We start from the raw sequence: 11,628 nt of genomic DNA, 5'->3' as shown, positions 1-11,628 counted from the left end.
TCAGAGTGTCGATAGAATCAAAATTCTGACCACAAGGACTATAGATTTAATTCTGATCTAATAAATCTTTGACTCTTACAATGACATGTCTAATATCTGTCTAATACATTTCTATTGTGTTGTTCTTTCAAAAACTATAGGGGTGTAAAAAAGATTTGATTATTCAAAAGGACATACATGAGGGAGTCTCCAGTATATTCTCTATCTTATTAATGGTCATTGACTGGACAAAAGATTGAGAAACTTCTCCATTACACAGTTTTCCAGAACAATCCACTCAGGTGTTTATAAATTTCTTTCATTTTCAGTCCGTAGATGATCGGATTAAAGAGAGGATGATACAAAATAATTTGTAAACTCAAAATCAAACGTATAGTTTTGGGAAAATCAATGTCCAGTCGAGCTAGAAGAACATCATACGTAAGCAAACAAGAGAAGCTGATTAGAACCAGCAGGTGAGGAAAACAGGTCTGTGCAGCTTTGCTCCTGACTTCTCTGCTGCTTCGATAGGTTATTATAAATATCTTTGTGTATGTAAAAACTATGAAGAGCAAAGGGAAGATTACCACATCTACTAACACAATCAAGCCATATATATTCAGTGCTTGTGAGCTCACACAGTGAAGTTTGTGAACCGTGCTGTTGCAAATGATTCCTTTCAAAGTAAAGCTACAGAGTTTTTTATTGGCACTCGTGGCATTGGCACTGACATCTGTAAAGCAGGCACAACCCAAGCTGAAATCAGGAGGATTTTAACAGTGTTTTTACTCATGATGGCTGGATATTGCAGAGGTTTACATATAGACACATATCTGTCGTAGGCCATGGCTGACAACAGGAAGAACTCTGAACCAGCCAGAGTGTAATATATAAACCACTGGAAGAGGCAGGCGGAATACGATATGATCTGTTTCTCAGACAAAAAGTCAATCAGAAGCTTTGGGTAGATAGCAGTGCTGTAAAGAACAGAGTTGATCAATAAAGCTGCAATAAAAATGTACATAGGCTCATGGAGGTTTTTGTGAATCACTATGAGGCACACAATAGTAGAATTACTGCAGATTATTAGAATAAATGCTGTAAACATGATCACAAAATACAGAAGTCCATATCTGTGCACTTCCACATGCCCACCAAAAGTTATATATGTCACATTAAATTCATTATCCATTAATGATGTCAAAAACAAAATGTTAATGGAAGAACCAGGTACATTACTAGAAGTCTCATACAACCTGCATCAGATGATTGATTCAGTCATCCGTACCTTGATGTGCACTGGCAAACACAGAAACACATCAATTGGAACCTGATTCTGTGGGCTGTTTTTATCAGACTGCTTCAGCCTCCATGGAGCTCATTACGCTCTCCAAAGGAAAAGCTGCCTATGTGTAAACAACTTCTGAAGGCCTGAACTCACAGATATTGTTAGATTCTTTTCTATCCATTTGTGTTAGGACCTCGGTATTTCTAAAACCCTGGTTACCTCAACCCTGACCTTTTAAGATAGCAGCTTTTAACTAGAAAATTCGTCTTTTGCAGAAAACGCATGTAGATGCAGACAACTGTAATAAACTGTAAAGCATTGCTGCAAATTTAGGAATATGAAATGAAATTTGCAATGTGCATCCCTGGGGAGCACCCTATTGAAGTGATCTTGAAATATCATGAAATACTTAGTTTGGTCTAGGTAAAGATCGTCGTTTGGGTTAAAATAACCACAAAAGTGCCGTTACTAAAGTACATGACATATACATCAGTACTGATTTCTCATTTCACACAAACTCTGGTCTCCGAGCTTGAGTTCAATGTTTGTTGGACCCATCCACCTCGCCTCTCGTCCGACGGATGTTGATTTCGTGGTCCTAACGTCTTCTTTCAAGTACACGTAGATTACATAGGAAAATATTTGGTAGGATATCTACGAATTAAGATGCATTATTTTTCTAGGTATAGCTACAATATACAGGATGAGATCAGATTGGTTTACACTATTTTCTCCTTATTGCATTTAGTGTTGGATACATGCCAAATATTTTAAGACTGTAACTGAAGTTATAAACAAGTCAATTTCCTGGGATTCCTGGGATTCACGGGATCGTGTGTCTCAGCTCGCAGGACAGAAAATAACAAATTTTCAGGAAGACTTTGAATCCCTATCAGCTTCCTCTGGACCCTGGTCAGACAGGTACCGGAAAACCTGAAGTTTGGAGAACATGGGAGTGGATGACACTGTGATTTAAAGGAAGTTACAGGTTTTGTACTTTTACGACCTTCGCCTGGTAGATTTATCAGATCCATCTGAAATGTCGTCAGAGAAGACTGAAGACCTTTGTGATGCATGGAGTTTGTAACTCATCATTTAGGGAATACTGTTGCTACGCATTATTTGCCATGAAAAACTAAAATGTTTTTAGGGGCTAGGGATGCTTGCAAAAGTACTTAATTGTGTTATATCATATGGTTCGACACAACCAGTTCCAACTCCTCACCTCTGGGAGGCGCTACAGAGCACTGTACACCAGAGCTACCAGACACTGGAACAGCTTCTTCCCCATGGCTTTCACTCTCATGAACAGTTAATCACTCATCCTCTGTCTGGTACACATCCATCCAATAACCCGGTAACTTTAAATTCAATTTTTTAATTCTAAATTATATACATACATCTCACCTTCCTCATGTTCATAAAGCTGATTCTGATTCTTATTATTGTTCTTTGGAGTCAAAGAATTGTCAAAGAATTGCCACTTCACCTAAATGTACGACATTTGGTAGGCACATGTATCACATGTTAATTTCTGCACACTGCAGCTGGCTTTATTTTGCCAAGAAGTAGATAAAGGTGCCGTGAGGAGTTTATTCTTTGACAAACAGAAGTTTTGTTTATGTACAGAGCAAATGTGTGGCATGCATTTCTACCTCATCAAAACTCTGCAAACACAAATTTTCAAGTATTTTAAATCGTGCATTATTTACATCAATGTTAACTTGCTAGTAGTTATCTTGGCTGTCTTTGCTGGTGCATTGCTGCATATCTTGAAACATTTATTAAATAATCGATCAGTGGATTAGTTTGAAACCACTGGCAGGACTGCACATTACATCAATCGTGTAAAACAATTTATCACCAATGAAATTGCTCCATATCACCAAGGGTCAATTGTCAACTTCTTGGCGGCCTAAGAGGAAAAGAGTTTGTGCCAATCCATGAAGGAGATGAAAAATTTTAGCTGCTTAAACTTATAACCTACTTTGATAGAATTAATTTGGGAATATTTGAACTTGCTGCACGGTGGTGTAGTGGTTAGCACTGTCGCCTCACAGCAAGAGGGGCCCGGGTTCAGTTCCCGGGCTGGACAACCTTCTGTGAGGAGTTTGCATGTTCTCCCGTGTCAGCGTGGGTTCTCTCCGGGTTCTCCGGCTTCCTCCCACAGTCCAAAGACATGCAGCTTAGGTGCATTGAAGACTCTAAATTGCCTGTAGGTGTGAATGTGAGTGTGAATGGTTGTTTGTCTCTATATGTCAGCCCTGTGACAGGCTGGAGACCTGTCCAGGTGAACCCTGCCTTCACCCATTGACAGCTGGGATCGGCTCCAGCACCCCTGCGACCCTTAACTGGATAAGCAGGTTACGGAAAATGGATGGATGGAATATTTGAACTTCATGGCATTTTACTGTATATAAGAAGTGAACATAGTCGTAATGACGTCAGTCATTGGTTTGTGGACTGATGTTTAAAAACCTCAAGTGCTTTATGGTCTGTTTGACTCTAAATGGAGCATAATTTACTAAATGAACATCATGCTGTATTGAATAATAATAATAATAATAATAATAATAATAATAATAATAATAATAATAATAATAATAATAATAATTAAGCCTTTATTAGTCCCACAATGGGGAAATTACAATTCTCTGCATTTGACCCATCCCGGAGGAGCAGTGGGCTGCTAAGAAGCGCCCGGGGAGCAACTTGGGGTTAGGTGTCTTGCTCAAGGACACCTCGGCATGTGGTAAAAAATCTGAGTACACAATTCAGAAAAAGAAGTAAAGCTGAAAATGTCTCACTAATGAATAAACTGTTATTATTAAACATGAACATACTTTGTTAGCACAATAAATATGGAGAATTGACCTCCGATCATCACAGATGGAATGCCAATCATGTCCGACAACAGTTTGCTAAGAGATAACATTGGCGCTTATTCATGAGACCAACGTGTGAATTTGAATTTAACAAAGTGCATGTCTGAAATTAGTATTTTTTGTCAAGAACACTGATTCCCTGAGACTGATGGTTTTACTGTTGTACGGCCTAAAAGTGATCTTTAAGACACAATTCCACATTTACTCCGTACACAAAGACAAACCAAAACTAAAATGAATGGCATTACTGATATTAAGATTATTAGATTACATGAATTAAAACATTGTTTTAATTAAACTTGATAATAAAGCATAAACATATTGCTTTGGAGTTTTTAATCACTGCAGAAAATTATCAGTCATTACAATGAAGAAGCTGATGAAACCTTTATTGTGTACTAGTCATAAAAAACTTTTTCATTCAGATTAAATACCTTAGTTAAATCCATCAGTTATCTGTGTTGATATATTAGTTGGGTTTGTCTTGACAGAACAACCTCTTGATGTGTTTATAAATTTCTGTCATTTTCAGTCCGTATATGATCGGATTAAAGAGGGGATGATACAAAACCACTTGTAAAGTCATTATTAAACGTACAGTTTTTGGAAACTCAGATTCCAGTTTAACTGCAATGACATCATACGTTATCAAACTACAAAAGTTGATCAAAACCAGCAGGTGAGGAAAACAGGTCTGTGCCACTTTCATCCGGACTTCCCCACAACTTTTGTAGGTAATTAGAAATATCTTTGTGTATGTAAAAAGTATGAAGAGCACAGGGAAAAGAATAACATTAAACAAAACAATCACACCGTACACAGATAGCACTCTGGAGCTCACACAGTGAAGTTTGTAAATTGAATTGTTACAAAAGATTCCTCTTAATTTAAAGTGACAGAGTTTGGTATTAGCACTCAGTGCAACTGGCACTGCAATCTGACCTGCAGGAACAAACCAAGCTAAAACCAGAAAGATACAGACAGTTGTTTTCGTCATGATGGTTGGATATTGCAGAGGTTTACATATAGACACATATCTGTCATAAGCCATGGCTGACAACAGTAAGAACTCTGAACCATCTAAAGAGTAATATAGGAAACACTGGAAGAGACAGTCTGAATACGATATGATCTGTTTCTCAGACAAAAAGTCAATCAGAAGCTTTGGGTAGATGGCAGTGGTGAACAGAACAGAGTTGATTAATAAAGCTCCAATAAAAATGTACATAGGCTCATGGAGGTTTTTGTGAATCACTATGAGGCACACAATAGTAGAATTACTGCAGACTATTAGAATATATACTGTAAACATGATCACAAAATAAACATATCTGTACTTGTTCAGATCCACATGTCCACCAAAAGTTACATATGTTACATTTAAATCAGCATCCATTAATCTTTTCAAAGGAAATAAACCAGGCAGATTATGAAATCGGACATAAATCATGAAAACTATTATCTTGTTTGGGATTGTTTAATTTACAGTTACCTTCACTTAGTGAGTATTGACCTTCAGAATTCCGAAAGTGAACTGTTCGGCTCAGTGCAGTGTTTTTTATCAGATTCCTTCACCCTCCATGGATCTAATTAAAACCCTTTGACACGGTCTACCAACATGTAAACAACTTCATGAAACACCTGCGGACAAGATGGGGGTGTAGGCATTGTTTCTGGGGACCCAAAGCTGGTGATGTGATCTTCAGCTGTTGGAAGAATTGTAAGGCAGTGATCTGTCTGCTCTGAGCTTCAAGGATCACAATAGAAATAAGGCTTGAGACTTTTTTGTGTTGTCCTTGATTTTCTTTTATTTGGGCATTCACATTGGTTTTGTAACCATGTAAGTTCCTTTTTTTCCAATGAATTGTCAAATAAATAATAAACAAAGAAACACAGTAAAAAGGTATTTAATGTCTCTGGGTTTAACCTGATCTGATTGTCAGCAATTTCTCTCTGGAACAGCCCATTTTTACTGCTATTCTCTCTTCATGAATGCTGTCGGTTGCATCACTAGGTTTGTCCTTGCTGTCTTCTGGTGCACACAGCCTTCACAGGGCTTCAAATGCTTGCTTGTGGTTCTTCTTACCTTTGCAAGTGAATTCTACCTGTTGACTAAGCTCCTGAGCTTTTGCTTTGTCTGGTATGAATTTGTCACATATTACTTTGCTTTGGGGGTATTTGGGGGTTGGTGTGACATGCTCAGTGTCTCATGAACCTCTCAGAGATCATTATCTCTGGCCTTCCATGTCTTTAGCTTTATTGTGACAGTTACTTCGTAGGTTGATTCTGTCCAAATCAACCAGCTTTAGAATTGACTGCAGTTTGTGTAGCAGTTTTCTAGTCTTGGTAACCACTCAAAGCACTTCACAACATGACAAACACCCCTAACCTTCTGAATGGTGGTCCTCTCCCATTTCACAAGAACAGATTAGTTGCAGTGGAATGCTATGGTCTTTCTGGGGTCTAATGAGAGTTGAGAGGCTCATTGTGATTTGAGAAACATCCTTACAATGCCTATGCATTCTGTTGGCGGCCCTTACTGACTTTCTGCCTGGTCTCCTGATCCCCAGCTCCACCCCTATGTTTGAACTCCAGAATGGCTCCGCCTGTCTAGTCTTCCTCACGTCCCTCCTCCATCTACGTCTTCGGCCTCCAGGCTGTCATTCAGAGCTCCCCAACCTTATGCCCTGCCTCTCTGCTCCTCAACTCCAGGCCAATTGCCCCGTGAATCCAGATTTCACATCAGTCCTTCTATTACTGGTTCTCAGTGTTGCTTTAGATACCATAGATTGATTGATTGATGATCAAAATGTCCTGATGTAAAATATGGAGTACCTCAGGTCTCTTTTCTTGGCCCTCTGCTTTTCTCTCTTTATATTTAACCCCAAGTTGCTCCCCGGGCGCTTCTTAGCAGCCCACTGCTCCTCTGGGTTGGGTTAAATGCAGAGAATTGTAATTTCCCCATTGTGGGACTAATAAAGGATTAATTATTATTATTATTATTATTTAACCTCTTTGCCAAATTAATTATAAGTTATGGAATTCACTTCCACTGCTATGCTGATTAAACTCAACTGTATGCAACCTTGAAGCCAGATAATCATTTATACATTATTAAATTAGAGGCCTGCTCCTTTGCTGTGAAAACCTGGATGTCAGGTCATTTTTGTCTCATTTTGTCTGAAGATAAAACTGAGATGCTGGTCTTTGGCTCTGCTCGACATAGATATCAATTTGATAAAGTAACAGTGACTCTTAGTTTTATTTCTCTCTTCTGATCAGCACATTTAATAATTCACCAATTACCTTTTAACACCTACGTACCATAACTTAATTTAGGTTTACATTCCTATACTTAGCAATAGATTATTAAGACAAAAGGAATATCCTGCCCTCTGTAACGGGTGGTGTGTGGACCCAAGTGCAGTACGACCAGGAGACAGAGTAATGTTCAGGAGCTTTATTCAAAGCGGAACAAACAGCAGGTAGACGGGCAGGAGATAGCTCACGGGGAATATTCCACTTGAGAGAGCGCTGATCAGTCAGCGGAGCAGGCAGACAAAAACCAAGCGGAGCAAAGGCAAATCTCGTGGTCGGGGACAGAAGGCTGAGTCGGTTAACCGGGGCAGAGGCAAGGTAGGAATACCGTGGTCTGGGACGGAAGGCTGAGTCAGTTACCGGGGCAGAGGCAAGGCGGAGAAGTCCAAACAAGGGGGTCGGCAACGGGAAATCAGTCCGGATCTTCAGTCGGGTGGGTGGAGAGGGTCTGGGGAATACCGCTGGAAGGTCTGGCATAATGCGGATGTTTCGAACGATCTGGCAGTGAGTGTGTGTGATGGAGACTGAGGTTTAAATACTGCAGGGTGTAGGTGCAGCAGAGTGAGCAGGTGAGAGTGATTGTGCTGATGAGGTGGGTGTGGCAGACAGGTGCACTGCATGAGGTTGATTAGGTGAGGGAGAGTGTGGTGAGAGAGGGGGCTGGGCTGTGAGCTGAGAGAAATAGTGCAGGAAGAGTGAACAGGTGTGACTGTGACAGAACCCCCCCTCAAGGGACGGCTCCAGAAGTCCCCAAAAACAGAAAAAAAGAAAAGGACAGGGTGGGTGGCGGGGGCCCAGAGCAGGGTTAGTACTCCTCTGAGGCCGCAGAGTCCGGATCTTCAGTCGGGTGGGTGGAGGGGCTGTTCTGGCTCTCATCCAGGTCTGTTGGCAACGGCGGATGAAGGTCTGGATCCGAAGGGCAGGAAACCTCCTTCTCCAGTGTGGGGAACAAGGGAGGTTGGAAGCCGTACGCACACTGGAAGGGGGACAGGCCAGTGGCGGAACTGGTCAGGGTGTTATGCGCGTACTCCACCCACAACAGCTGTCGGGACCAGGAAGTAGGATTCCGGGAAACCAAGCATCGTAGTGCGGTCTCCATTTCCTGGTTCTTCCGCTCAGTCTGACCATTGGACTGTGGGTGGAACCCAGAGGACAGGCTTACGGTTCCCAGCAATGTACAGAACTCCCTCCAGAATATTGAGGTGAACTGGGGACCCCGGTCAGAGACGACGTTGACCAGGATCCCATGTAGGCGGAAGACATGGAGGGAGATGAGTTGAGCGGTCTCTTTAGAAGAGGGGAGTTTCGGCAGAGGGATGAAGTGGGCCACTTTACTGAACCGATCGACCACCGTCAGGATGGTGGTGTTGCCTTCAGATGTGGGCATCCCGGTGACGAAATCCAGGGAGATGTGTGTCCATGGCCTGTGGGGTACAGGAAGAGGATGCAGGAGGCCCGCCGGGGCTTGGTGCGAAGACTTGTGCTGGTTGCAGGTCGGGCAGGCGTTAACAAACTCCTTGGTGTCTTCGGGGAGTGAGGACCACCAGAAGCATTGTCGCAGGACGTCTTGGGTTCGCTGGATGCCCGGATGGCAGGTGAGTTTGGAGGAGTGAGCCCACTGGAGAACGTCGGACCGAAGATCTTGAGGGACAAAAAGGCGATTCTGAGGGCAGGCGCTGGGGCCGGGTTGGCCTTCGGTTGCGGCCCTCACTGACCTCTCAATCTCCCAAGTCAGGACCGCGACTTGGCAGGAGTCTGGAAGAATGGCGCAGGGCCCTGAGGTAGGTTCCTCCTCCTCCTGGAACTGACGATCATGAGACCCGGGTGAAGGGTTGAACCTTGTGAAGAACAGCGACCACCGGGCCTGTCGTGAATTCAGTCTCTTGGCCGTGCGGATGTATTCAAGGTTCTTGTGGTCGGTCCAAACCAGAAACGGAGTTTTGGTCCCTCCAGCCAGTGACGCCATTCCTCCAAAGCCAGCTTCACAGCTAATAATTTGCGATTCCCGATGTCATAGTTCCTCTCCGCGGGGACAACCGACGAGAGAAGAAGGTGCAGGGATGCAACTTCTGGTCGGTGGCGGAGTGCTGAAACAGAACACCTCCAACTCCCACGTCGGAAGCATCCACCTCCACTACGAACTGCCGGTCGGGGTCGGGGACTTGGAGAATGGGTGCTGAGGTGAATCTGGTCTTGAGGTTTTGGAAGGCCTTTTCGGCTGCAGGGGTCCAAAGGAAGGGAACCTTGGAGGACGTTAGGGCGGTGAGCGGAGAAGCTACAGAGTTGTAGCCTCTGATGAAACGTCTATAGAAGTTGCCGAACCCCAGGAATCGTTGGAGCTGCTTGCGGAGTCCGGAGCAGACCAGGAAGTGACAGCAGAGACTTTTGTGGGATCCATCCGGATGTTGCCATTGGAGACGATGTATCCCAGGAATGCGACGGTGGATACATGGAACTCACATTTCTCTGCTTTCACATAAAGGGAATTCTCCAAGAGGCGTTGTAGAACGGACTGGATGTGATGTATGTGTTCCTCTTCAGTCTTGGAGAAGATGAGAATGTCATCGAGGTAGACGAAGACATGACGGTCCAACATGTCTCGGAGCACGTCGTTAACTAGGGTCTGGAAGACAGCAGGAGCGTTGGTTAATCCGAAGGGCATCACCAGGTACTCGTAGTGGCTCTTTGGTGTGTTGAACATGGTCTTCCATTCATCTCCTTCACTGATCCGGACCAGGTGATATGCGTTGCGGAGGTCGAGTTTTGAAAATATGGTCGCACCTTGAAGCAGTTCAAAGGCCATCGTGATGAGGGGTAGCGGGTAACAGTTCTTAATGGTAATGTCATTCAAACCCCTGTAATCAATGCATGGTCTAAGGGTCTTGTCCTTCTTTCCCACAAAGAAGAATCCCGCTCCGGCAGGAGATGACGAGGGACGGATGAGACCAGCAGCCAGGGAGTCGTCGATATATTTATCCATGGCCTCTCTTTCAGGGGCGGACAAGGAAAATAAACGTCCTTTAGGAGGGAATGTGCCTGGATGTAGGTCAATGGCGCAGTCATAGGGACGGTGAGGAGGCAGCGACAGCGCCTTGGTCTTATTGAACGCCTCCTTGAAATCGTGGTAATCCACCGGGACCCCCGTGAGTTCAGGCGTAGAGATGATGACCGCAGAACTTTGAGGTGCGGCGGCTTGCTTCAGGCAAACGAGGTGACAGGAAGGACTCCAGCCTCGGAAAGCCCCCGTAGCGCAGTCGATATGGGGGTTGTGGCGTCGTAACCATGGATACCCCAGGATGAGGGGAATACGGGGTGATTGCAGGATGTGGAAGGTGATGGTTTCATGGTGATTGCCGGACAGAAGCATATGGACTGGGACGGTTTGATGGGTGACGGTCCCCAGGAGATGACCGTCGAGGGCGCTGGCTGGAACAGGACGAAGAAGAGGAACCTGGTCGATTCCCAGCTGCAGAGCGAGTCCTCGTCCATGATGGACGCATCCGCTCCAGAGTCCAGGAAGGTGGAGATAGTCTCGGGCCCCCCGGGTAGGAGCAACTTGGCATGAAAAAGGGGCCTCTGGCAGAAGGAGGGTCGTGACACAGCTCGGCTCACCAGTACCTCCTTGGTTACTGGTGAGCCCTGGCTTTTACCGGGCAGTTGGGAACAACATGGCCGGCCTGACCACAGTACATACATAGGTTGTCCCTGCGGCGCCGGTCACGTTCCTCAGTCGAGAGTCTGGTGCGACCCACCTGCATAGGCTCGGTCTCCGATGAGGTGGAATGGTCGATGGTTGGTTCGGAGAGGTAGCGTGCGTGGAGCAGGAAAATGAGCCGTGGCTGAAACGTCCCTGGCGCTTCACCAGCCGCCTGGCCTGGATGCGACGGTCCAGTCGAGTGGTCACCTCGATCAGTCCGTCCAAAGAGGTGGGCAGCTTGAAAGAGATGAGTTCATCCTTGATGTAGTCTGCCAAGCCAAGCATGTACGCATCGCATTGAGCGGCCATATTCCATGAGCTTAGCCGCGCCTTGGTCCGAAAGTCAATGGAGTAATCCGTGACGGTTTGATTACCTTGTTGGAGCCCCAACAATCCACCAGTGGCGTCTGGTCCCAAGGAAACCACTCCGAAAACCTTGCGTAATTCCTCGGAGAATGCCT

General features: G+C 44.5%; 2 protein-coding genes across 2 annotated transcripts; both read right to left on the bottom strand.

Annotated features, from left to right (window-relative positions):
• Positions 1-251: 251 nt before the first annotated feature.
• On the bottom strand, positions 252-1,171 carry LOC129104224 (olfactory receptor 13C2-like). The gene is given in 2 exon segments (XM_054614801.1): positions 252-691; positions 694-1,171. Coding segments are annotated over 2 exon segments (918 nt in total).
• A 3,450-nt stretch (positions 1,172-4,621) lies between these two features.
• Positions 4,622-5,548, bottom strand: LOC129104223 (olfactory receptor 13C5-like). The gene has a single exon (XM_054614800.1). The coding sequence runs from the start codon at positions 5,546-5,548 to the stop codon at positions 4,622-4,624; it is 927 nt and encodes a 308-aa protein (XP_054470775.1).
• Positions 5,549-11,628: the final 6,080 nt, after the last annotated feature.

Source organism: Anoplopoma fimbria, chromosome 16 (assembly GCF_027596085.1).
Source record: "Anoplopoma fimbria isolate UVic2021 breed Golden Eagle Sablefish chromosome 16, Afim_UVic_2022, whole genome shotgun sequence".
In the NCBI taxonomy this organism is placed as follows: Eukaryota; Metazoa; Chordata; class Actinopteri; order Perciformes; family Anoplopomatidae; genus Anoplopoma; species Anoplopoma fimbria.
The sequence above is the reverse complement of the archived record's forward strand: the minus strand, read 5'-3'. Positions and strand labels throughout refer to the sequence as shown.